At 39.4% G+C, this 26,486-nt stretch overlaps 1 protein-coding gene across 1 annotated transcript in view; it reads left to right on the top strand.

Annotated features, from left to right (window-relative positions):
• Positions 1-26,486, top strand: part of NUP205 (nucleoporin 205) — an 86,139-nt gene that overhangs the window by 56,462 nt on the left and 3,191 nt on the right. The window contains exons 31-40 of the mRNA XM_025929641.2: positions 5,929-6,077; positions 7,533-7,724; positions 8,595-8,716; positions 10,362-10,500; positions 12,587-12,713; positions 18,223-18,299; positions 20,402-20,530; positions 20,750-20,876; positions 24,383-24,549; positions 26,073-26,196. Coding sequence (XP_025785426.1) covers positions 5,929-6,077; positions 7,533-7,724; positions 8,595-8,716; positions 10,362-10,500; positions 12,587-12,713; positions 18,223-18,299; positions 20,402-20,530; positions 20,750-20,876; positions 24,383-24,549; positions 26,073-26,196 — 1,353 coding nt within the window. The remainder of the gene's footprint in view (positions 1-5,928; positions 6,078-7,532; positions 7,725-8,594; positions 8,717-10,361; positions 10,501-12,586; positions 12,714-18,222; positions 18,300-20,401; positions 20,531-20,749; positions 20,877-24,382; positions 24,550-26,072; positions 26,197-26,486) is intronic.

Genomic DNA, 26,486 nt, shown 5'->3' with positions numbered 1-26,486 from the left:
CAAGTTAGAAATACTAAATTTAATAAATATTTATTGATACCTACTTATGTATGTGTATGTGCATGTTTTGACATGGTACTACTTTCTATTTTATTTTAAAACAGGAACTGAACTTTTAATGTCTACATACTTATTTTTCCATACCTCTTTTACTTTATTTTTAACATAACTATGTATACTGGATACTGGGCAGCTATTTTTTCCTGTTTTGTGTAAAAAGAATCCTACTCACAGAGACGAAATGACTTGCTTGTCTGTGGCAGATCTGATATTAGAAATCAGTTTCCTTGATTTTTTTTTCTCAAGTTTATTATTTTGAGAGAGAGAGAGAGCATAGCATGCACATGGGGGAGAGTCAGAGAGGGAGAGAGAGAGAATCCCAAGCAGGCTCCTCACTGTCAGGGTGGAGGCTGATGTGGGGCTCAGACTCACAATTCGTGAGATCATGACCTGAGCTGAAGTGGGATTCTGAGCCAGCTGAGCTACCCAGGTGGCTCAGTTTTCTCTATTTTTAATAGAATGTTCTTTTTTCTGGCCATAGCATCTCACGTCTTCATCCTTTTTGTTATTGTTGTCTTTTTGTAATTTGTAATTATTTCTTTTTAATTTGATAGATAATACCTACCAGCAGTGTATTTGTAGCTCATAGTACAAAGGGCTTAATTTCTAATACGTAAAGAACACCTACGAATCAAACCCAGTAGAAAAAATGGTCAAAGGATATGAGCACACAGTTTAGGGGAAAGAAAATTCAGTTAGCTCTTAAGCATATATTAGCTTTGTGAAAATCACTGTAGGTGGACTCCATCACCTTGAGTTGGCAATGCAGATCTGGGGAGAAACAAAAGCATATATTCTTTGAGTAAAATTCTTTGGAAGATTCATATATGTCAGGAACAGTGCAGTTAAAATCTGACATTTTTGTTTGCATATGTAATCCCTGGGGGTTAGTTGACAAGAGTTGACATCATGACTATCTCTCTTTGTATTCTTTTTTTTTTTTTTTAAACTTTTTAAGTGTTGATTTTTATCAGTTTTTGAGAAAGACACAGTGCGCATGGGGGAGGGGCAGAGAGAGAGGGAGACACAGACTCCGTAGCAGGCTCCAGGCTCTGAGCTGTCAGCATAGAGCCCTACACCGGGCCAAAATCCACAAACCTTGAGATCATGACCTGAGCAGAAGTTGGACGCTTAACCGACTGAGCCACCTAGGCACCCCTCTTTTTATTCTTTTCATCTTTTATTTTTTCTCATTTCTACCAGTGACCACGGGAGAAAATACAGATAATTTGACCAAAGCATAAATGTTTAATATGAAGCCCTGTTGCTGTATTCTTAATTTCTTTATTCGTTTGTTTCTTCAGCTTTAGTATTATAAAAATACTTCACATTTAAATACAGATAATTACAAAGATACACATCTTCAGTACATTTTTATAAGATTATTATTTTCAATAAAAGTTTATTTATAAAGCCAACTTACAAAGTTATGCTAACACATCAGAGCCATGATATAGTGCATCTTCCTTAGTTTTATTTTCATAAGATTAGCCCTATTTGAATGTTCTGTATAATCTCAGTAAAATGGATTAAATTGTTGCAATTTTAAGTACTTTCATTATGAGCTTTTTTCATAGGTTCTCTTTCTTTTAAATTGGCTCTTTTTCCCCTTAAATTTGGTAAGTTAATGATACTCAGTTTTGTATTTTCTTTATAAGTAAGAGTTAGAAATTGTCATAAACATAAGGAATTTTCTTCTCTGCTCATAGTTCTTTTGGGCTCTTGTGACCTTTGAGCAAGAATATTCCTGTTCTTTGTGAAACCATAATATCTATTCATCTTTTTTTAAAAAGAAGATTAGAAAAGAAAACCTATTGCCATTATTAAATTTTTGAGAACCAGAGCATCTGGGTGGCTCAGTCAGTTAAGCATCCAACTCTTGGTCTCAGCTCAGGTCATGATCTCACAGATCATGAGTCTGAGCCTCGAGTTGGGCTTTGCACTGACAGCATGGAGCCTGCTTGGGATTCTGCCTCTCCCTCTCTCTGCCTCTCTCTCTCTCGCTCTCTCAAAAGTTTATTTATTTTGAGAGAGAGAGAAAGGGGAGAGAGAATCTCAAGCAGACTGTGATATTAGTGTGAAGCCCAACATGGGGTTTAAATCCATGAACCGTGAGTGAGATCATGACCTAAGTTTGAATCAGGAATTGGTCACTTAACCAACTGAAGCCATCCAGGCACCCCATAAATAAACTTAAAAAAATTTTTTTTGATAATCTTATTGTGACATTAAAAATTGTTATGGTCTAGGCATTAGTATGATCTGGCATTATAGTATAAATACACCTATAAGTCATAAAGTAGTGGGACTAAAAGGATTATATAGAACATCTTGCCTGCTCTGGACTCTGTTCTTTGAGTCTGATTCCAACAAGTGACTTAAAAATACTAGCTATAGCTATGGGTGTGTGTAGTAAAATGCAGGCTCTTTGCTTGATGTGAATTTAGATGTACATTTCTCATCACTTTTATTTTTTACAACCTGAGTCAAGTCCTAGAACCTGAGAACCTGATTAAAAATTAATAATTGGGTATTTAAAAAATATTTTAGCTTTTGGTTTTTATTTCAAAATAAATACTGAATGAGGAAATTTAGAACATATTAATAAACAAAGGTAAGAAGAAGCCCCACATTCTACCCTGCTAAGATAACCATTGCAACATTTTGTTATAGCCAGCCATATTGACTTAAAATCTCCCTTGTCTTTTCACTGAGTATTTTATGAGCTTTTTTCTTTGTTAAATAATATTTTTAATAGCTCTATACATTTTGTCACTTATGGGTATACCATCACTTAGCTTGTCCGTTTTTGGACATTTAGATTATTTCCGATTTTTCACAATATGAATAAAAATCTGATCTCATTTGGTGGTTGATTATTTTCACTTATTCCAAAAGCAGGAAATATTAATTAGGTTCTTGTTTTCATAAGGATTATATTCTAGTATAAATGACAGTATATGTATTTATAAAACAGGAAGCATTAAGTTGGGTGATACAGGCTAGGTGCCAGCAAACTTTTTCTGTAAAGGCCAGTTAGTGAATATTTTAGATTTTGCAAGCCATATGCTCTCTGTTGCAGCTACTCAACCCCTGCCTTTATAGTGTGAAGGCAGCCAGAGACTGCAGTTGAGTGACCATGGCTCTGTTACATCACAGCTTTATTTATTTATTTATTTTTTTTTTAATTTTTTTTTTCAACGTTTATTTATTTTTGGGACAGAGAGAGACAGAGCATGAACGGGGGAGGGGCAGAGAGAGAGGGAGACACAGAATCGGAAACAGGCTCCAGGCTCTGAGCCATCAGCCCAGAGCCTGACGCGGGGCTCAAACTCCCGGACCGCGAGATCGTGACCTGGCTGAAGTCGGACGCTTAACCGACTGCGCCACCCAGGCGCCCCACATCACAGCTTTATAAAAACAGGTCAGATTTTGCTCTCATCCCTTAGTTTTTGAACCCAAGTATAAATTATAAGAGGTATGAGAAAAAAGAAAATCAAGACTTTCACTGGGCTTTGCAGGTGAAGTTGTATTTACATAGGACTAAATGGAGGGCTCTTCAAGCAAGGCCCAAACTTAGGAGGGAGTAAAGACTAAGGAGGATGTCTTTGCTATAAGCAAGGGTTGTGGAAAATAACGGTTGGTGGGAAATAAAATGGAGTGAAAGGGTAGGACCATATTAATGACCTTGCAAATGAAATTGCAGTGTTAAAGCTAGTTGGATTAAGCAGTTGATAGCCACATTAAGTTACTGAGAAAAGTGCTATGAAGTTGGTATTTAGAAAAGTTTGTATGGCAGTGATTTATAAGGTATGTTGGAAGAAGGAACAGTTTGGTGTAAAAGAAACTAACTTGGTGGTTTCTAATGAACTAATTTACCCTCCAAAAACGAAAATTTAAAAGAAAGTTCTAATTAAGTTGCAGCCTTAGGATTTTCTTATTTCTAGGTGGTACTGTTAATAAAATGTGGAACTTGGAGATCTGTTCACAGTGAAAACGCAAATCAAGTTGTTTCTTTACGACTAAGCCTGGTCTTCTGCAACCCTTGATTTCAGTTTTCTCTGTAAAGCCGTAGGGGCTCTTGGCGGAGTGTCTCAGGGTTTGTGTGGAGGAGTCCGGAGAGTGATGTTCCAGCAGCCCTCTGCCCTCATTTCAGCCAGTTTGAAATCTGGAATCTGTGGCTAAAACTACAAATTACAAAGTAGTGGCTTTCAGACTTTTATTCACAACCTTTATTCAGACAATTTTGTAGCGGTCCTGTGTGTAAACCAGAAAAGATGCTATAGCTCCTCAGGCTGGCTTTTTGAAAACCCATCCTGAGGGCATCTGGTGGCATCCCTGGAGCACATTTCTGAGCTTTCTCTAACCTGTCCGTCAGTAATTAATGTTGTGCTACTGTGCTGGCCACTGTGCTAAATACCAGGACAATAATGGTGGGCAAGACAGAATCCGGATGTAACACAACCTGATGTACTGGTAAATAAGTACCATGCAGAAAATGAGATAGTGCTGTGCTGTGTATGTGTAGGGCGAGTTGGATGTAGCTGACAAGTGATGTTAGAGGCTGGAATGATGAAGACGAGGCAGCCATGCTGAGATCTGAGGAAAAACCCGAAAGATCAAAGTGCAGAGATCCTGAGACCAAAGTGGTGAATGTGAGGGACAGAAAGGCTCGTGTGGTGGCAGCCAGCGGAAGAGGGAAAGAGTGGAAGATGAGGTTGAGCAGGAGATGGGGACAGATGACGTGAGGGAATGGATGTGATTGAGAAACATAAAAATCCCATACCCTCCTTTGACAGTTATTGAAATTAAAAATAAGGACGACTGAAACAAAATTAAAAGTAGCGGTAAAAATATTTGAGGGGGAAAAATATTATTAAAACTCTGCAAGTTTGCCTTCTGCGAACATTATAATGGAACGTAAGGCACAATGTGGGTTACTTTTATTTTTCATGATTAAACCTTCTTTGTTTATACTCTCCGTTCTGATCAGTTCATCTTGAGAACTTTTCCCTGATTTAAAAATAGTTGCCATGTAGTAGTTGTAAAAAGTCATAAGATTGGTTTGAAATACAAATGGCTTTATGTAATGGCTTTATGTAATACATTTTGAAACTCTTCTAGAAGGTTTACATGAATCTTAGTAAAATATATGATCATATCTTTAATTATCTTTGTATATTTAAATTATTTTCATAAAGGGTATGCTTTTTTAATAAGCATTTTTAATAAGTATTTCAATTACAAAATATAAATAAAATCTGATTTTTTTGGAAGCAGATTTTTGTTGACTTTGTACCTAACTTTTTTTAGTCAAAATTCTCATAGCTATCAATAAAGGATGAAAATAGATTGATTAGCAGAATAAATACAGGATATTGGTTCTCTTATTGTCTTATAATTCATTTTGATTTTGGGCGTGTGGGTGCCTCAGTCAGTGTGACTCTTGATTTTGGCTCAGATCATGGTCTCACAGTTCACGGGATTGAGCCCCACCTCAGGCTCTGCACCGAGCATGGGGCTTGCTTGGGATTCTCTCTCTCCCTCCCTCTGCCCCTCCCCTGCTCATGTGCACGCACATGTGTGCATTTACTCTCACAAAAATAAACATTAAGAAAAGTAGTTCATTTGATTTATTTAAGAATAGGGAGTTTATCCTTTTCATAACACAGTTGTCACCTTAGTGTACAATGTGTGCATTGTGTTTTTGAAGTTTAGCTGCCTAGACCCATTGGTTGGTGGGCCTTGGGTACTGCCTGAAATAATGGAGGGATTTTTTTTTTCTTGTTCTATATGAAGTGTAATTGCTCAGTCATCACACTGTTCTTTATTGGGGTGTTTTAATATTTTCTGTTGTAACCCTTTTAGCCAAGAAAACCATGTGGGAAAGGCTGACAGCCCCTGAAGATGTATTTAGTAAATTACAACGAGAAAACATAGCCATCATTGAGAGCTACGGTGCTGCCCTCATGGAAGTGGTCTGTCGAGATGCTTGTGATGGCCATGAGATTGGAAGGGTACAGTAACTCCTGTTTAGTATAACAATTGAATAAATATTTTGACTTATTAAGGTATAAACTGAATTAACTTTGCAAATGCATGTTATATATTGAGAATTATTGTCTGCAATATATTTTAGTGAATTGTTTTTAATGTTTATTTTTTGAGAGAGAGACAGAAAGAAAGAGAGAGGAGGGGCAGACAGAGAGGGAGTCACAGAATCCAAAGCAGGCTCAAGGCTCTGAGCTGTCAGCACAGAGCCGACACGGGGCTCGAACTCACAAACCACCAGATCATGACCTGAGCTGAGATCAGATGCTTTAACCAACTGAGCCACCCAGGCGCCCCTACTGAATTTTCTTATTTGTTATAATTTGGAATTTCTATTTTATTTATTCATATGTTTTCTTTATTTCTGTTCAGAATCTCAGTTCAGAATTTTCCCTCAGCATAATCTTTCTGCTGATTGTGAGGTTAGCCTTACACTGGTAGAAATGCTGCTTAATAAAGATCTTTGGTTAAGAGTATACTGGGTACACAGGTTTTATACTGAATATGTCTTTCTTTGCTTTGTGGAGGGGAATTTGCATTTATAATTCTTTAAAATACTGTACCACACTGGTGATAATACAATGAGAAGATAACTTCCTGCTAATGAAGAGTTTCATAGTATTTGAATCATATACAGCTGATCCTTAAACAACATGGGTTTAAACTGCGTGGGTCCACTTACTGTGCAGATTTGTTTTGACAGATACAGTACAGAACTGTAAATGTATTTTCTCTTTTTTGAACATTTTTTTTTCTCTAGCTTACTTAATTGGAAGAATACAGTATGTAATACATATAAGATAAAAAGTATGTGTTAATCAACTTTTTATGTATCCACCAGGCTTCTGGTCAGCAGTAGGCTCTTAGTAATTATAAGGTTGTGGGGAATCAAAAAGTTATACATGGATTTTCACCTGTGCTCCTAACCCCCGTGTTGTTCAGGGGTCAGACGTATTTGAAGATGGTGGGAAACAGGCCTTTAAGAAATAGGATGAATATAAACTGTGTAGTAAGTTCTTATGTTCAAAACAAAACAAAACAAAACAGTTTAAGTGTTGTTATGCATAGAAAAAGGACTGAAGAGGAGAGAGGCCAAAATGGAGTAGCAGTGTTTATCAGGCCACATATATTCTATATGCTTTTCTGTGTTTTCTAGGTTTCCTGTAATGTGCATGTAATACCTCACAATTAGGGGAAAAAGCTATTTTTAACAAGTCTCTTTTCTCCTTTTATTAATAAATCAAGATTCTGTATACATAGCTTTCAAGTTTCTCAAAAAAAAAAAAAAAACACCAAAATGTAATTGCAAGCTACCATTTCCCTTGTAAGAAAAGCTCTAAATATTTTCATATCAAGGGAGTTTCTGTCCTTGGTTTTGGTAGCCATCTCCATGTTTTGGGCTTTGATTTGTTCTTCTTCAGATGCTGGCACTGGCTCTACTTGATCGGATCGTCTCCGTAGATAAACAGCAGCAGTGGCTCTTGTATCTTTCTAACAGTGGCTACTTGAAGGTGCTCGTGGACAGCTTGGTAGAAGATGACCATACTTTGCAGAGCTTATTAACGCCACAACCTCCCCTCTTAAAAGCCCTTTATACTTACGAATCCAAAATGGTAAGACTTTGTATTCATTTGAAGTTAGATCAACCGCTCACTTCCTCTTAGAGCAGTAGATGTATCAAAGAACGTTAATGTGGCCGACATTTTTAGTATTTCTGTCATGTAAGCTATAATCATTTCAAAGAGTTTTAAATTTGGAACATGTGTTAGAAATGTAGCTTCAAAGCATGCCAAAGATGAGTTGAAGTGATCCTGAGAGGGTTAGCCGGGTAATGGAACTGCTTGCTCCTCATTCAGGTTGCTGATGATGGGGAATAATGGGACGCTGAGTGCTCTGAGGAGAGCAGTAAGCAAAATTGTCTCTTCGCCACAGAATTCAGACTGTATTAGCTGCCTGTGGAACATTCCAACGTAGCTGTGCTGGTTCTAGTTTAAACACGAGATTTTCAATACCATATATAATGCATCATTTCCTTTCCTTCAGATTTGTTTTCTGTTTCCTCCTGGTTGAGAATACTACAGAGTCACAATAATGGAAGCACTAAAGTCTTGGACCCGTTGTTAACTCCCCCCTCCTTTATTTATTCAACAAGTGTTTATTAAATACCTATTATATGCCAGGTGTGGCAGTAGGTGCTAGAGATACAGCTATGAGCAAAACCATCTCCCCCCCCCCCATATGCCCGCATGATGATAAGTAGAACTACAGTTGAGTTGAATACTCAAGGCACTGTACTGTGACACCTCAGATATGCTGTGTTTAATCCTCGGAGATCCCGTGTATAATGTGCCCCGCAGAGCTAGCTTGGAATTTCTCTTCAGTATGATGAGAGATCAGAAATATGCTGTGAGAGAGTCTCATTTTTATCTGAGGCCCTTGGATATGATTTCTGTATTGATGCTTTTCCTTTTGTAACTTCTTAGGCATTTCTTACAAGAGTGGCCAAGATACAGCAGGGCGCTTTAGAGCTGCTGAGGTCTGGGGTGATAGTGCGACTGGCGCAGTGCCAGGTCTATGACATGCGCCCAGAGATGGACCCGCAGGGGTAAGTGTCAGTATACGCTGGTATTGTTTCCGTACTGTTCCTTCATTGTAAAGGATTAGCGAGGAAAAAGAAATTCCAAACGAAATCTTCGCCATTGGTTTATCATTCTGTTTGAGCAGTACTCTTTCACCTTGATAACTTTAATTTTGGTCCTACATCCCTGCCTTTTACTAGTAAATGGAAGTTGCTAATAAGGGTAAGAGTAGGAGGGACCTAATGCTTTCCATTTTAGAGCAGTAATAGGGAAATAGGAAAGCATTTTGTTAGTAAATGGTTTTCTTCCCAACTTTAGTGTTCTGTTCAATAGAATATATATTTTTAGTTATACTGGTCCTTTAAAGTATTATAGTGAAATTATAATTTGTTGTGGATTTCTTATTCCTGATGACTTGAATAGTATTTTATATTTTTCTTTTTGTAGCGTTTTGCCAACTGCTTGTACATTTGAAAGCTTTTAGTCAAATTATTTTAAGTTTCAAGCTTCTTAACAGATTTCTTGGTTCAGTTTGAATATGGGTTTTGGGTTTTTTTGTTTTTGTTTTTGTTTTTGTTTTTGTTTTTGTTCTTCGTTTTTGTCTACTGGCTTCAGCATTGTTAGCCTATCCTCTTGGAAGTAAATAACACCGTTTTACTAATTTTCTTCATAAGCCCATTGCCAAATTGAATATTTGAGTTTTTCTAGGATTAACTATAGAACTGTTTTACCTCCAGAAAAGAAATGTAGGGTTTTTTTGTTGTTGTTTTGTTTTCTGAAGTTTTAAACATGACAGCTATTATTTTCGCCTTAGGTAAAGAGGATTGAGTTAATTACATTCCTTGGGTCTTGGCATATAATCACTTGTCTGTGCAAAGCTTTTCTCTTATTTATTTCTGTGTTTTGTGTCCATTTTCTTCATTTGGCAACCATTTTCTTTTGTCTAAAAATTTAAATATTTATAATAAATAATATTTTATTAATACCTAATCTTAAAAGTTCAGTGATATTAGGAGCACCTGGGTGGCTCAGTCGGTTAAGCATCTGACTTCAGCTCAGGTCATGATCTCATGGTTCATGAGTTTGAGCCCCCATCAGAGTCTGGAGCCTACTTCAGATTCTGTGTGTGTGTGTGTGTGTGTGTGTGTGTCTGTCTGTCTCTCTCACTCGCTCTCGCTCTCCCTCTCCCTCCCCCTGCTCATGCTCTGTCTCTCCTTCAAAATGAATAAACATTAAAAAAAATTTTTTTTAAGTTAAGTGATTTTACAACTTCGTTTTAACTTTTTAAAGTCTTGATTTTTTAAATCTAATGGGCAAAGTAGATTCATTTTTGGCTGTGGGTATAGGAGGGGGAAACTTGGGGAAAATAACTTGTTTTTATTTGTTTCTTGCTTATAGTTTCTATGGCCCAAGGGAGCTTTCAGAGTAGAATAAATATGTTTAGGAAATTCCAAGCATTGTCTTCAAATTATGCAGATTTTCTTTACTGAGTTTTTTCATAATTGAAATAACTCCGTTTTTACTGTCTATATGAGATGGAGAATTCTCATTAGTAGCTTCACATCTTAATCAGGCACCTGTGATTGTTTGCCATGGAGATGGGCAGGAACTGTTAGCGTCCCTTAACTCTTGGACTGTCGCTCTCTCCTTGTTGGGTGGAAATGAATGAAGCATGTTTGGCATGAGAGACCCGCCAGTTTTCATCCCTGCCCCCGTGGACCGCTACCGGCAGATTCTGCTCCCGGCTCTCCGCTTGTGCCAGGTCATCCTCACGTCCAGCACGGCCCAGCACTTGCAGGCAGCAGGCCAGGTAAGAAGAGTCATTGGCCTGGAGGTCGTCTGGTGCAGGGGCTGCGTTTTAGAGTTGCAGAAACCCTAGGCATAGACAGCGTCCATGGGTTTACCGTCCACTGTGGCAGACCCGGGCACTGATAGCCAGCCCCCTGGTACCTTGCGTGAACTTCACCAGACCATTCTTACATATACTCTTATTTGAATGAAACCCCACAGTGAAGAATGGAATAGTGAGATGGAAAGCAAGAGCTCAAAATGTGTTCTTCTGTAAAGGGAAGTGGTTATGATGATAGGAATAAGCTGCTTCTAAAATGTGGTTTAACCACGGATTTAGCAAGAGGCCATACACTATGTTAGGCCTTGCAGAAAGTATAAAGGATAGATGATAATGGCACATTTAATTGTGATATTTAGAGAACGAAGTAATTGAAGTAAGTGAATTTTCTAAAATTTTTTTCATTGAGCACCAGAAATTCGTTTTATTTTCCTCTCTTTTCAGTTGAAACCTTCAAAAAAAGAAATCTTTGTCTCTTTAAACTAATAATACAATATATAATCTAGCCATTCACCAATTAGACTTATCATTATGACTTTGGAGTCTTTATTGTTTTGCCCTATTATTGCAACACCCTCCAGAACTGTGTCCCAATACTTCATGGTAATGTTATGTGCTTTCCCTGTCTTCAGTCTCCAGGCTTATGTCACCAGGGTAGAATGCTGCTGTTTCTAACATAGCACCGTGTTTTGTTTTGTTTATGTATTTTTTTAAATTTTTTAAGTTTATTTATTTTGAGACACCCGTGAGTGCGCCCCTGAGTGGGGGAGGGGCAGAAAGAAAAGGAGAGAGAGAGAATCCCAAGCATGCTCCATGTTGTCAGTGCAGAGCCTGGTGCGGGTCTCAAACCCAAGAACCATGAGATCATTACCTGAGCCGAAGGTGGGCGCTTAACAGACTGAGCCACCTAGGCACCCGGTTTTTTCTTTTTTCCCTTTTTTTAAGAGAGAGAGCACGCGAGTCGGGGAGGGGCAGAGGGGGTGAGAGAGAGGGAATCCTAAGCAGTCTCCATGCTCAGTGTGCAGCCCAATGTGAGCCTTGATCCCACAACCCCGGGATCATGACCTGAGCTAATATCAAAAGTCAGACACTCAACCGACTGAGCCACACAGGCGCCTCGACATCTTGTTTTATACTGCATTAGTACATCTTACCCCTTTCATATGTGGCCTTTGGGTCAGTTCTTTAAAACTCAGAGACTTCCCCTGTCTTCTCTTTTATTGAGATTAAGGTTTTTTTTTATTCCAAGTGGGACGCTGTGATGATACAAGATTCTCTAATGCCACTCTTGCACTGGCTATCGCAGAATCCCCCAAGGAGCTTGTTTTAAAAACACAGATGACGGAGCACCACATCCAGCAGTTATGGGCTAAGGCCAGGAATCTGAATTAAAACCTAAAAAGGGACACAGTTGCTGAGTGATTCAGATGTTTGGCTTGTTTTGGCATAGAGGCTCAGCCTTCAAGGCGTTTAATCGAGTTGAGGAGACATCCCGTGTGAAACTAGAGTCCATGATGGTAGGCTGGAAAATGCCAGTGTGGAAGGGCGCAGTTTAGAGGGCAGGGTTTTTCTCTCGTTTGTATTTACCATATCAAAAGGAGAATTTAACAAAAGCTTTTTATGTGATTGTCCCCATGTCAGGCCAATCAGATTTTTATAGAGCAACTTAAATTCAGTAAGTCATTTTTATATCCATTTATTTTAAACTCCTGTTCTAGTTCCACTTGGACAAAAATAAAAGAAACTGAGAGTTAAGTAACAGTATTCATACAGTAGTTCTAAGTTATACTTTTCAACCGTAGCCTCTAAATACAGTAATTTCTAAACTTTGAAATGATCTTTCTTTGAATTTTAGGTAAATATTTGCTTCTTGAAGAAATAAGCCACATAAATGCAAAAGACGATTCTTATATTACGTTCATTGTGATTCATGACATTGAATTTCTGGCTTCAGCGTTACTAAAAAAAGATGAATTGTAAATTCATAATACAATTTTCTCCTGTTGACCTCTGTTTTTTCCATTTCTCTCCCTTCTCCTTGGCTCAGGTGTTGCAGTTTCTCATTTCGCATTCTGATACCATCCAAGCAATCCTGCGCTGCCAGGACGTGAGCGCTGGGTCCCTGCAGGAACTGGCTCTACTGACAGGAATTATAAGTAAAGCCGCACTTCCTGGTGAGTCGATTATGTTGGATGGACTTTGAAATTCTTTGCGGACTGACGTACGCTTAATAGAATGAGGTTCTTACGGCTTTGCGATACGTAGGACTTACTTGAAATTGGTCCTAACCGTTAACTGCTTTTTTTTTTAATTAGTAAGTTTTTATTTGTAAGAGTGATATATCATACAAAAATTCAGAGTTCAAGAAAATAATGACTACTCAAAACCTCACTGCCTAGAATTTACCAAGTGTTTTTTTTAGTATATATGCTGCTGAAGCGAGCCTTTCAAACGTTGTTTTATATGTATGTACACGAGACAGGGACGGAGGCACACAGAGATAACTTACGAGAATGACATTATTTTTCACGTGCATTGTTAGAAAACTATTTAATTTTACGTGAGTTTAACAGATTAAGAAATTAATTGAAGAGAGGAACACCTGGGTGGCTCAGTTAGCTAAGCATCTGACTCTTGATCTTGACTCAGGTTGTGATCTCGTGATTCATGAGATTGAGCCCCATTTCAGGCCCTGTGCCGACAGTGCAGTCTGCTTGGGATTCTCTCTCTCCTTCTTTCTCTGTCCCTCCCCCTATCTCTCCCTCTTTCTCTCTCTTTCTCTCCCCTTCTCTCTCAAAAGAAAAAGAAATTAATTGAAAGAAAAACTGAAGACCTTGTTGAATTCCAGACAAATGTTTTTTTTTTTTTTACTACAAGATTACAAGAGCTGTTAGTTCTTAAATGATCACTGTGATGAAGAAGGAAAAAAAGATTATGAAACATTATTAAGCTATTTGGTTATTTTTTTTTCTTTGAATTTCCTTACCACCTGTATATTTTAGACAGAATCAATTAACTCCTATAGTATGGAAGACTGAAATCATGAGTTCTTTTATACTTCTTTTTCCACCTTCAGATTATCTTTGCCTATATTATTTTTACTTTGTCAGATTTTATTTACATTCAGACCTGTACCCGTGAAACCTTCAGCTGTTCAGTTTTATTTGTATATTTACGTGCATTCACTGAAACACACCATTGTTTTTTCTTCCCCATAGCTTCACTGTTCTTAGTTCTTTCTTTCGATTTATCTCTTGGTATTTTTAATTTGTATTGAGGTCCTTTCCCCCAAGAAAAAGTATATTATGGTCCCTGAATTTTCTAATGTTTATCAGCATCTAAAGGTTGCCTCTTTTTCTCCTTCTCTCTCTGCCCCTCCCTTGCTCATGCTCTGTCTCTCTCTCTCTCTCTCTCTCTCAAAAAATATATAAACATTAAAAAAATTTTTTAAAAAAAGGGGAAGCACCTGGGTGGCTCAGTTGGTTAAGTGTCCAACTTCAGCTCAGGTCATGATTTCACAGCTCATGGGTTCGAACCCAACGTCAGGCTCTGTGCTGACAGCTCAGAGCCCGGAGCCTGCTTCAGATTCTGTGCCTCCCTCTCTCTCTGCCCCTCCCTCGCTCATGCTCACTCGTTCTCTCGCCGCTCTCTCTCTCAAAAATAAATATTAAAAAAAAATTTTTTTTAAGATAAAAGTTGCCTCTTTTTCTCCCTCTCTCTGCCCCCCCTCCCCATGCTCTGTCTCTCTCTCAAAAATAAGTAAACATTAAGAAAATTTTTTTAAATAAAGGGGAGGCACCTGGGTGGCTCAGTTGGTTAAGCATCTGACTTCAGCTCAGGTCATGATTTCACATGGGTTCGAGCCCCACATCAGGCTCTGTGCTGACAGCTCAGAGCCTGGAGCCTGCTTCAGATTCTGTGTCTCCCTCTCTCTCTGCCCCCCTCCTTCACTCATGCTCTGTCTCTGTCTCTCTCTCTCAAAAATAAATACACATTAAAAAAAATTTTTTTTTTTAAATACAGGTTGCCTCTTTTTGTGAAAGATGGCATGGCTGATTATGATTCTTTCCCTCAGAACTTATAATATTAATGATAACAGCTTGCATTTATTAAGTATAATGTGCCAAGTACTATTTCTTTAAACACTTAGCATATTTATTTAATTCTCACAAGGGTCTTAGGAGGTAGAACTGTTTTCCACATTTTACAGGTGAGAAAACTGAGGCACAGAGAGGTTACCCTGTCCAAAGTCACATAGATAATACTGCTGGTGTAGTTTCCCGGCCAATATGGCTTCTGAGCCTGTGCAGTTAACTAGTAGGCTACACTGTCTCCACTTTATGTTGCTATGGAGAAGGCTGAGGCCAGCCCAGGATTCTACCCCACCACCGATATGTTTTCCTCTCTAAGGGGTGTCAGTGTTTGAGCCCGTGGTATTGGGAGAGGGAGCGGGTTTGGCTGGGCAGAGTGCAGTGCCTGTGGAAGCACTTAGGCCTGTGCTCATTCTGAGGAGAGCCCGGCTTCCACTCTGCCCAGTCACGGTGTGTCCCAGTGCCGTGCGCTTGTCGTGCTCATTCCCCACTCATGCCAGTGTCTTTCGATGATACCAGGTCAGGCCATCCTTCTGCCTCTGCTGAGGTCCCACGGTGCTTTGTAGTGGTTCTCCTAACCGTTTTGCCCTTGGTTTCCCCGGGGCCTTACCTAAGTACTGTAAAAGGCTTCTCTGCAAATTGAAGAGTGTCCATGAGAATTTGCAAATGTTTTTGGTTTAATCTTTTTTTTTTGACATTGCTTCTGGGGAGTGGAATAAGGGCCATGGGCTGAATCGTGCTGCTTACTTCAGAATTTTCTCTAGTTTTTTTTCTTTGCCATCACCATTTTTCAGTATTTATGGCATAATTCTTCCCCCACCCCCTTGTGCTGAATTTTGTTCATTTTGTGGGTTGATGACAGGAGGGACATTCTATGATGCTCCTTCATTCCGCCATCTTAGCCTAGAAGTGCTGAGTTAGGTATCAAGAGAATTTACCTTTTATCAAATCCTCTCTGACAAGGTGGTTTTATTCATGAAGTCTTCTGTCAGTAACTTTTTTAAATGTCTAAATTTTCTATATTTTGCTAATGGCATCATTTGACCCTGTCATCGTATTAAGATTGTATTAAGAAAAGCACTTTATTTTATCTTATTAATGTTTTTTTGTTTGTTTACTGAGAGTGAGAGAGGGAGGGAGCAAGTACAAGCAGAGAGGGGCAGAGAGAGAGGGAGAGAGAGAATCCCGAACAGGCTCCTTCCAGTTAGCACAGAGCCCGAAGCAGGACTTGATCGCATGACCACGAGATCACGACCCGAGTTGAAATCAGGAGTTGGATGACCGACCACCTGAGCCACCCAGGTGCCCCAGCAGTTTCACAGGCTCGTGATAAATTCCAACAAAAGAAAAGTACAAGTGGTGCAGCGGCTGTCTAAAGTGGTTTAGGGAACAGCGACCAGCAGTTCTCGTTCTCTAAAAGGAATTAGGCATCAACTTAGCTTATTGTTTTGAGAAGTTTCTCTGCATATGGCGTCAAATTGTCCCCTCCCTACACAAGTGAAATCAGATGATACGCACTGCTATGTAAGTAAGTAACTTCTTTTTTCCAGTTTGTCTTGGAGATCTTTTCCCTCATCCCATAGAGCTCGTACCTCATTCTTTTAAATTGGGTATCATTTTCCAGTGGCGAGAGTTAACCAGGTCTTTGTTCTTTAACCAGACACCTGTAACATGTTTACTGTTTCCAAGCTTTTTAAAAAATTCCCAACAGTGTTGCATTTAATAACTGTGTATGTATGTCTGTGTATGTGTGTCTATGTGTATATATAGGCATTTTTGTAGATTTGAGCTGGTAGGCTTGATAAATGCCTGGCAGTCGTTGGCCAGAAAATAAAAACACTTAAATTTTTCTTCTGAAGATAATGACAAACACCCTCCCAAAATTTTCAGACAAACTTGTAACAGTTTTCACTCCTATCAACCCCACTCTGCACAGTTTAGCCTTTGAGGACATACTGTTTTGTATTCTCCTGTAATTTTACTATATATTTTTTTTATCTTAAATTCTCACATTAAATTTTAAGCCCATTTATAACTGTGTCCCCCATATTGCCTAGCCTCATACCAGTTATGTCATACCTCCTCAAATACTGACCAAAAGGCTAATTTTTTTTTCTATGACCCCCAAATATTCTGGAAAGTGTTTTGGAGTTGAGACCAATGTAAATGGTACACCGAGTACTCATTCGGCACTTACCAGAAGCATCTTATAGAAACTGAGAGCATCTTACACAAACAGAATTGGTAGTCTTTTTTTTTTTTTTTTTTTTTTTTTTTTTAAGATTCTGTTTTTAAGTAATCTCTACACCCAACATGGGGCTTGAACTTACAACCCTGAGATCAAGAGTCGCATCTTCCACTGACTGAGCCAGTCAGGTGCCTCCCAAGTAGTCTTTTAAAGAGAGGCAGCAGGTGGAAAAAAGGAACTGGGGAATAGCAATACATGTTGCAGAAATCAGGAAACTTGAGAACAGAGAGGAAAAGGCCCACATTTCATGGTGGTGTTAGGTACAAGGTCCAGCTTTAAGGGGTAGGATGGGAAAGAGGGTTTAAAAATACAAGCAGCAAATGTGGACAAAATATTTCAAGAATTTGGTATTAACCATATTTTCGCTTATTTGGGGGTTTTATTCTTTGGAGTACAAGGGAGACCTGAACGTGTTTTCAAATAGGGAAGAATCTTCTGTGGCAGGGTAGATTTGGATAAGCTGGAAAAGTGATCCTCAGAGCAAACTCCCAGAGGAGGTGGAGAAGGGAAGGGATGGGATCTAGTGGAGTAATGAGGCACAGGTGCGGCACAGCAAGCCAGCATATGAGGTCGTGGGCTGACAAATCTAGAAAGAGGAGGTCTTGTTACTATAAGGAGCAAAAGATAAGGTTCTGGGTTACACGCTCTAGAGCGTATGCTTGGAGGTAAGGACTGAATTAAGGAGATTGTGAAAACAAAGGGTGGCTAGGACGGGTTCAGGTGGGTCATGAGCATGAGTACAGCCACGGAGGAAAGGAAGAAACCAGCAGAGTGAGTGAGCTGCGTGTTTACCTGGAGAACTCGATGGAAGTAAAGGGTGTTCGTCCCGGTACTGTAAGATTGATGAACTTGATTTAAGAATTCTGTAATAAGTCTAAACAGAAGTTTAATGGGAACTTTTGTGTGTACATGCAAACTCTACTTTGCCTAAGGGGAAAAGGAAAAAAAAATCAGATGATACAGTACCTAGAAGAAAAAAATACATTTCATTTTTAGTGTTTTATATCCTAAACTCTTTCAGCAGGAGAGAGTAATTTACTTCTGAGTTTAGAACATTTTTAACTTTTATGGTTATAAATAAAAAGTAGATTTATCTCAAAAACTTTAAAAAGTGCCTTTTGAAATCACAAATTCAGTCTAGATTTAGATTGCATTTGAGCGAACATGTAGTGGTGTGCTTATAGTCTTTGTGAAGTTGTATTTCCCAGAACTCCTTTGTGGCAAGTCTGTGTCTTTTCTTGTACATAAAGAATATAAAATACTCGAATCGTTCTTCCTAGTTTTTAAATGTTTTTATTTTGTTGACTTTAAAACTGTATTTAAAAGCATTCCAAATTTTATCAGGTATATTAAGTGAACTTGATATTGATGCAAATGAAGGATCTCTAATGGAGCTACAGGGACATATTGGAAGATTCCAGGTAACTGACTCTTACTTCTTTAAAGAGTAGTACTGTAAGACAACAAAATACAACAGCCCTCTTATCCATCCTCCCTGTTCTGTTTCCTGGATTTGGGCAAACCCTCTCAACGGTTTTTAATCTATTATCTCTAAATAAATATGCTTATTTTTGAATTTTAGGAATCATCTATTGATTTTCCATTGAGAAGGGTGAGAACTTAGGATCCCTTTTTTCCTTTTCTTCCACCATACAGTATGGACACTTCTCACAACACCCCTCCACCCACTGCCGAAACTCAATATAATTATGAATTTGATTAGATCAGTACTTAGTGTTATGCTGTTATTATTATGTAAATGTAGTATTTGAATAAGAATGGGTGATAGGTTACTTTTGGGCACAACATTATGTTTTCCCTAGAGTGAATAATTATTTCTTTTTTTATTTGCTTGGTTTTTATGTGTTTATTTCTAAGCTCTCTTCCAGTTGTGTGATCTCCTTTAATATATTCAAGCATATTAGATAGCTTATCAACTAGATATTTATCACAGTCTTTCTGGGAGCCTCCTGGCCTGCTTTGATCCGGACATCTTCGTTTTTGATTGGCTGCAGAGTAATTATATTTATATACTAGAATTTATATTTCATTGTTTTTGATATAGTAATTTTCTTAACCAACCAATCCTCTTTTCATGAACTGTTTTTTCAAGTTTCCAAAAGAAAACTGCCGCTATCAGCATTTTTGGGTACAAATTTTTGAACTAGAGATTAGATAGCAATAACTGGTATCACTGGGTCCAAGGGTGCACACACAGTACATGTTGAGTCATTATCAAACAGCACTCCAGAAAGGATGGTACTCTCACCAGCAGTGCCCAAATACTCCTCCCTCCCTTCCTCCCTTCCTTCCTTCCTTCCTTCCTTCCTTCCTTCCTTTCTTTCTTTCTTTCTTTCTTTCTTTCTTTCTTTCTTTCTTTCTTTCTTTTGTCGTCTAATGTTTTTCATTGGTAGGGAGAAAAAGACATTTTTGATGAGTCTTTCATAAGGTGAAAGAAATGTTTTAGTGCATTTGTTTTGTCTGTCAGGGTAGCAAACGGCAGGTGATCTCTTAAAAATAGATATAACTGTTTTGGCAAAATAAACTTATATTGTAATCTTTTCGATATGTTTTGCCTTATCCAGTCTTATTAGGTAAACTAACATCAGTTTACATAAGCTACTATATATCTGTGTATGTCTGTATATGAATGTAGGTGTGTGTGATACCAGTTTTTAAAGTGCATGTTTTTAATGTCCATTTATTATGTGCAGAGCACTATAGACTAAGCACTGTAAATACAGTTCTTTGTCTCAGGTAATCCTGACAACAAGTAAGGTGGGAATCGCTATTTTCCTAAGAATGTGAGCATTGAGGCTTCTGGAAGTTAAGTAACTTGTTGTAGATCACATAGCAAGAAGTCACGTACCTGCTATGGAAACCCACATCTCTGATTGCAATCACTAGATAGGCGTATTACCAATTTTGAAAATCTTGTCCTTCCCTCTAAGAACCTTAGGAAAAACGGTATTCTCGGGTGAAAAGTAGCAACATTTCAAGGAGAGGACATCTTCATTTTATCTGCCAAGGGTACCTGTGTGTTCTCAGCCCCTTTACGAAGTCCCCAGAGGTGGCTATAGGAGAAATAGCCTTTAAACTTGAGCATTCATAGACAACATTATCACGGACATGCTTGTTACAAACTGTCTTCTGTTTGCCATCTCATTTTGCTTCTCATTATTTATCAACTTGTGTTTATTTAATTGGTATCTACCGAGGAATTATTTGGTGTGATACAGAATATTTTCTAATGTTTACAATGTAATGGGGATTAACTGCTAAAAAAAAAAAAAAAAAAAAAAAAGATGTTCTTTTAATGAGTTGACTGCCAAGCAGATACATTTGCAAAAAGGTGAATTTTAATAGTGCTAACTTCAGTGCCTCAGTTGGAGGTAAGAAATCAGATGCTTTAGAGAGTGATTCCACTCCCCGGTGAGTTCTTCTTTTTTGTATCCCTCAAAGAGGGGTAGCTGATTTTACACGTACGGATTGGCTCTGAACAAAGTATCTTTCTCTTTCTTAGCGCCAGTGCTTAGGACTCCTGAGCCGCTTTGGGGGCTCTGACAGACTGCGTCAGTTTAAATTTCAAGATGATAATGTGGAGGGAGATAGAGTGAGCAAGAGAGATGAGCTTGAACTGGCCATGCAGCAGGTAAGAGGAGTGAGCGTTGTGTATCCGTTCTTGAACAGCTGTGTGTTCTTTGGAAGCGTGATGAAAACAACAGATGTGAGTGGTTTTACAGACTGATTTACAGCTTTGTTGTAATTTTACAGATTGATCACTAGCTTTGTTTTCCCTCAGCTCTGGAGTTCCCTGATATTGGGCATTTGGGGAACTAATATTTTTGTCACTGTTACTCTTCCACTGTAGATCTGTGCCAATGTCATGGAATATTGCCAGTCACTCCTGTTACAGAGCTCCCCCACCTTTCAGCATGCTATGTGCCTCTTCACCCCGAGCCTGTCAGAAACCATTAATAGAGATGGACCCCGGCAAGGTGAGCCGAGTCGTTTCCTTCTGTATTTGAGTATTAAGTTGCTGTGATTAAGACAGGCTCTAGTTGGCTCCAGTGAGATGCAGTGTTTTCTTTATGTGTCATTAGTGGGAAAATTTGTAAATGACTTTAAGGAGCGGTAAGGAGTTGGCGTTGTTCGTCTTGTGGATAGTCTAGAGAGCTGGAGAGGACAGAGAAATTCAAGATTTTCTGAGGATAAATTTCTAAATAGAAGAGCCTTGTGGGGAGAGTGTGGTTTTGAATAGTATCTGAGACGCCAAAGAAAGGATCTAGGATTGGTGATTAAGCTAGTCGGGTGAAAAATGTGAAAATGTAACAGTTTAGATGTGAAATCATGTTAAGCTGAATGCATGTCTAAATTGGGTCCTGTATTATAGCTCCAGGTTTCTGTACCATAGCAAATTAAAATGTAGATGCTAAGTGAGCTGACATAGCCCATGATTTCCTAATGACACAGTCGGCAAGATCTGGAATGTGAGGGCTAAGGGTTGATTGAAGTGGTTATCCCATGGGCCACTCAGAAGCCAAAACCCATTCTGATCTCAATGGCGGTAATGGAATGGACTGCTTCTGATTTCTGGAAGCTCTTTGTGTGAGGTTTCTGAAAATCACTTTGTCACATTTTTATCTCCTTCAAGATCTTATTTTCCCTGGAAATTACTTAATCACTTAAAATACTTAATAGAATGATGTTATGAAAAATATATTAGTTTAACAATATATAACCACTGTCTCATGTAACTGGTGCCAAGAACTGACTCTATTTGTGTAACTCTATTATAAAGTGACCAGGGGGGCCCTTTTCTTCTCCCTTGAATCACACATTTTCATACAAACTTGACCTGATCATAACATTTTCAAGTGATGGACACCTGGGTGGCTCAGTTGGTTAAGCGTCTAACTTCGGCTCAGGTCACGATCTCACAGTTCGTGGGTTTGACCTCTGCATCAGGCTCTCTGCTGACAGCATGGAGCCTGCTTGGGATTCTGCCTCAATCTCTCTCCCTCTCCCTCCCCCTTCCCCTCCCTCCTGCCCTCTTTCCCCCCTAGCTTATGCTCTCTCTCTCTCTCTCTCTCAAAAACAATAAACATTAAAAAAATTTTTTTAAATATTTTTAAATGAAATTGTAGTTTAGTCATTTATTCTCCGAAAACAATCATATGCTAATAATGTATCATTAGTAATTATTAAAATTTCATTTAGCTTCTTCTCACTTTGAGCACATCTTTCCCATACTGGATCATTCTTTGATCTTTAATACTTAATGATGAACTTTATGAAGGCTTATATATTGGTTTTTATTTTTCCTCAGACTTTTTAAAGATTTAATAAGCATACATACCTTTGCCAATTGTAGACACGGCGTGGGTAGGTATGTAGTAAGTTCAAGAATATTTAGTTGTAGAGGAGTAGCTTAACCTTAGCAGTTAAGAATATAGACCGATGATGAACTGCCTAGACCTGAATCCCAATTCTCTAAGTGACTATTCATATGACTTCAGAAAAATTATTTAACCCTCTCTGTGCCTCAGTTTCCTCATCTGTAAAATGGGAGTAATAACAAGCTCCTAATTTTTAGTGTAAGGATTAAATGTGTTAATATCTGTGAAATGCTTTAGAACAGTGTCTGGTCCTTAGCACTGCCTAAATGTTAGCTCTTATTATTTTCATTATTGCTGTTGTCATTATTGTCTATCATTTAGTATATGTACTATTACTTGTGGTCCAGGGCCCTTTCCTATAGCACTTCTACTCCCTGGACCTTGTGATCTGTCCTGCAGAATCTGCTTTCTGTAGTCAGCTCTTTTGTGAGCAGCCCCCATGAAGCTAAGTCTGGTAGCTTCTGCACACCTTAATACTTTCTAGACTTGAGCAGGTTAGCGTGTGAGAACCCCTGATATGTGCCAGAGTACTGTCAGCATTGGACCATTCTCTTTCTGGATGTGTTCCTGCCAGACTAGATAATGATACAGACGTTCCTGGGCCCCAGAGTACCTAATTTCACCAGCAGAAGGCTCTGTATCATAGAGACTGTCACATCTTCACTGAGGACTAGAAAGGGAAACCTGGCAACTGATGTGAGTCCAGGATGTCCTGGTTGGTGGCAACATCCGCTGACAAGGAACTGTTTTCTCGCTTCCACTCTTCACGAAGACCTGTGAAATGTGACTTAGGAGCCAAGTTAAGGGAGACAGTGGAGAAGGAAGCCAATGCACATCTCCCTGCAGTATTCGTGGCAGTTAGAGCCACTGAACAAAGATTATCTCCGAATTGAATTCGAAATTACTAAGGTGTTTCTCAAGAAATCCCTCAATCAAAGGGGAAGTTGCTTCACTTGCGCCAGTCCTGCCAGCTCTTCCCTTTGCAGAAGACTTTCCCGACATCCCATTGTTCCTTTGTACCTTCATCAGAAGCTAGTCAGGTAAAAGGCAGATCATTTTGTTTCCTTACCCAAAAGGACTTACGGTGCTAAGAGAGTTGTTGAAGTTTAAATTTCATTATATTATTTGAATATCTCAGTTAGTGTTCTCCTTCTCTTGGGAAGAATGACTTTGAGCTGGGAATTCAGCAACCAGAAAGATGCAGACCAGAAGAGAATCCACATAACTAGAGCTGTAGGGTAAAGCAGGAATTATTCGCTTGGGGCCAGGAAACTCCAGACTTGTGTGTGAGGCTTACGTCTGTGTGTTCATGGCGGGGGCGGGGGCGGGGGGAGAAGCTGGATGCAAAGGTTTATAATTAATGGTTCTGAAAGAGGTCTTCCCCCCAATAAAGGGAAAGTTCTGTCAGTGTCCCATCATCCAGATTTCCTTATTCTCTTCAGGTCTTCAACTTTATGCACATATCTGATCATAGTAGCTCCTAACCCCTCCTCTGAACTGTCAGAAGTATTTAAAAGTGGTTTTGGGTTGGGGCCCCTGGGTGGCTCAGTCAGTTAAGCATCCAACTCTTGACTTTGGTTTAGGTCATGATCTCACAGTTCATGGGTTCAAGCCCCTCGTTGGGCTCTGCACTGACAACGCAGAGCCTGCTTAGGATTCTCTCTCTCCCTCTCTCTCTCTCTCTCTGCCCCTACCTCACTTGGTAACTCTCTCTCTCTCTCTCTCAAAATAAATTAATAACCATTGAAAAAATTTTTTTAAAAAAGTAGTCTTGGGTTGGTTTTAATAATAGGTTACATGCCCTTCAATTCTTGGCATATCCTGTTTAAAACAGGTGATTTGAGGGGCATCTGGGTGACTCATTCAGTTAAATGTCCAAATCTTGATTTTGGCTGGGGTCATAATCCCATGATTTGTGGAATCAAGCCCCGCGTTGGGTTCTGCACCGAGAGCACAGAGTCTGCTTGGGATTCTCTCTCTCTGTCCCTTTCTGCCCCCCCCCCCAAATAAATAAATAATAATTAAAAAAAAACAAAACAGGTCATTCGAGATTCATATCAAATTCTTATAAGTGGAACATCGTTTTTTATTATCAACTCTATTAGATACTCAAGCTCCAGTGATTCCATATTGGCGCCTGCCCGGTTTGGGCATTATTGTCTACCTGCTGAAACAGAGCGCTAATGACTTCTTCAGCTATTACGACAGTCATCGACGGAGTGTCAACAAACTTCAGAATGTAGAGCAACTTCCACCTGATGAGATAAAAGAGGTATGAACCTCATCATGAGCTGTGGAGATTTCTGAGAAGCCTTTGCTTTTCCTCACAAGGACCAGAATACTGGTGTCAGACTTGTGAGCAAAGATGATGTATGCAGGGAGACGAAAGGGCTTGAAGTGGTTCCTCTGTGTGGCTTTAAGAAGAGCCCGTCACCTTAGCACCACGCCTCATAAGCAGAGTAACACGTCACTGAAATACAGTGAAGCTGCACTTGTTTAAGAACACCACCTGCCCTCCGGTAGAACGGCAGCTGGCCTTTGAAGGAGGGTTTTGGTAATTTATACTCTAAAATCTGTGCTGAGAAACTTGGGTGTCTATTGCAGATGCTTATTCAGTAGAAGTGATCCCTTAAGATGCCTCTGTGCCTTCGGCATCTTCAGTATCTGTTGAGTGAATTTTTCAGACAAACGGGATGGCGGATCAGACTTGACTGCCTGCTCTCAATGAGCCAGAATCACTCGCTGACGTTTATTGCAGCTAAAGATGCTGAGTTGCCGGGCTTGCTCCCTCAGTAGCTGGACTACACGGTATCTCTTGCCCAGTGCTGGAGCTTCTTGGTGTCCTTTGGCAGCCTCGGTGTTGAACCGATTTGCCATTCCTGGTTTGCACCAGCTCCCCTGAAAACTCGGTGTCACTCTTCAGAGTAGTCAAGCCTGCCCCTTCTTGCCACTCTTCTGATGATCAGAGGGAACACTGAGTGAGTGTTTACCATGTGCCAGGCCCTGAGCTACAAGTTCTGGCTCAACACATGAGCCTTTTTTTCTCAGATGAGGAAGTGGAGGCACCGGAAGTTTGAATAACTTACCCGAAGCCACCCAGCTAGCACGTACCGAGGCAGGAGTTATTGGTGGGGTTCAGGCGAGCCCTGGAACCGGGTGGCTTACAGCCGACAGCCCCTCCTCCTCCCATTGCAGCTCATGGGCCGTGCCGGTCCTCGCAGGGGGCCCGCAGCCTCCCAGTGAAGCGTGTGGCGCCCTCCCAGCCCGTCTGCCAAACCCAGCGTCTGGGTTGTAAGTCGCATCTCTGTGCTTATGCCAAATAGAGGTGTGATGAAGGGAGTTTCTGGCCGATGAGCATATTTTTCTATCTGCTGTAGAAATCCACTGTACGTTTTCTTCAGAAGATACGTGACAGCTGTCAAAGAACTTCTCCATGGCAGTGTTAAACCTACTGCTTGAAAAACCTACTGTTTCATCTCGTTTTACCTTGATGGGAAGTTGAGGGTTGGTCGGCCCATCAGCAGATTGGAAATGTCTGTTTCAAGGATGAGACCTTTTCCAGAAAGCAGCACGTGAATCTTCATTTGTGAATTTAATTGGTTTGGCTCTCTGTTTTTCTATAAAGTTACTAGCTTCCTAACTAGCTAAGATAATAGCTCTTGTCTGCAAGGACATTTAAACTTCTTCAAACGTTTTTCACAGTGCTTATCGCAAGTGACCCTCTGTATAGAATTCCATGAAGTTTTGGTTACAGTTCACATCATCACTAATACTGTGTTTGTTTCTGGTTCTCAGTTGTGTCAGTCTGTGATGCCTGTTGGTGTTGAGAAAATCTCCACTGCCCAGAAATATGTCCTAGCAAGACGGCGTTTGGTGAAGTTGATCAACAATCGAGCCAAACTACTTTCCCTTTGTTCTTGTATCCTTAATGAAGTCACAGTGGGAACTGGAATGGTGACCTTTAAAAGATTCTTTAAATGTAGAGACTGTTTACTGATTCTCACATTTTTGGGGCATCAAAGCCATATGGAAAAGGACATACATAATTATTGTTGATTTTTTCCAGTAAATGCCCGATATATTTCCAAATTAAAATTTTTCCTTATCTTTTTTTTTTTTAATTTATATATGAAATTTATTGTCAAATTGGTTTCCATACAATTTCCTTATCTTTTAGAGTAGCTAGTAATCCTGATAATGTGTACAGTC

Source organism: Puma concolor, chromosome A2 (genome assembly GCF_028749965.1).
Source record: "Puma concolor isolate L17-30 chromosome A2, mPumCon1.1.hap2, whole genome shotgun sequence".
Taxonomy (NCBI): domain Eukaryota; kingdom Metazoa; phylum Chordata; class Mammalia; order Carnivora; family Felidae; genus Puma; species Puma concolor.
This window is presented reverse-complemented; position numbering and strand designations above follow the sequence as displayed.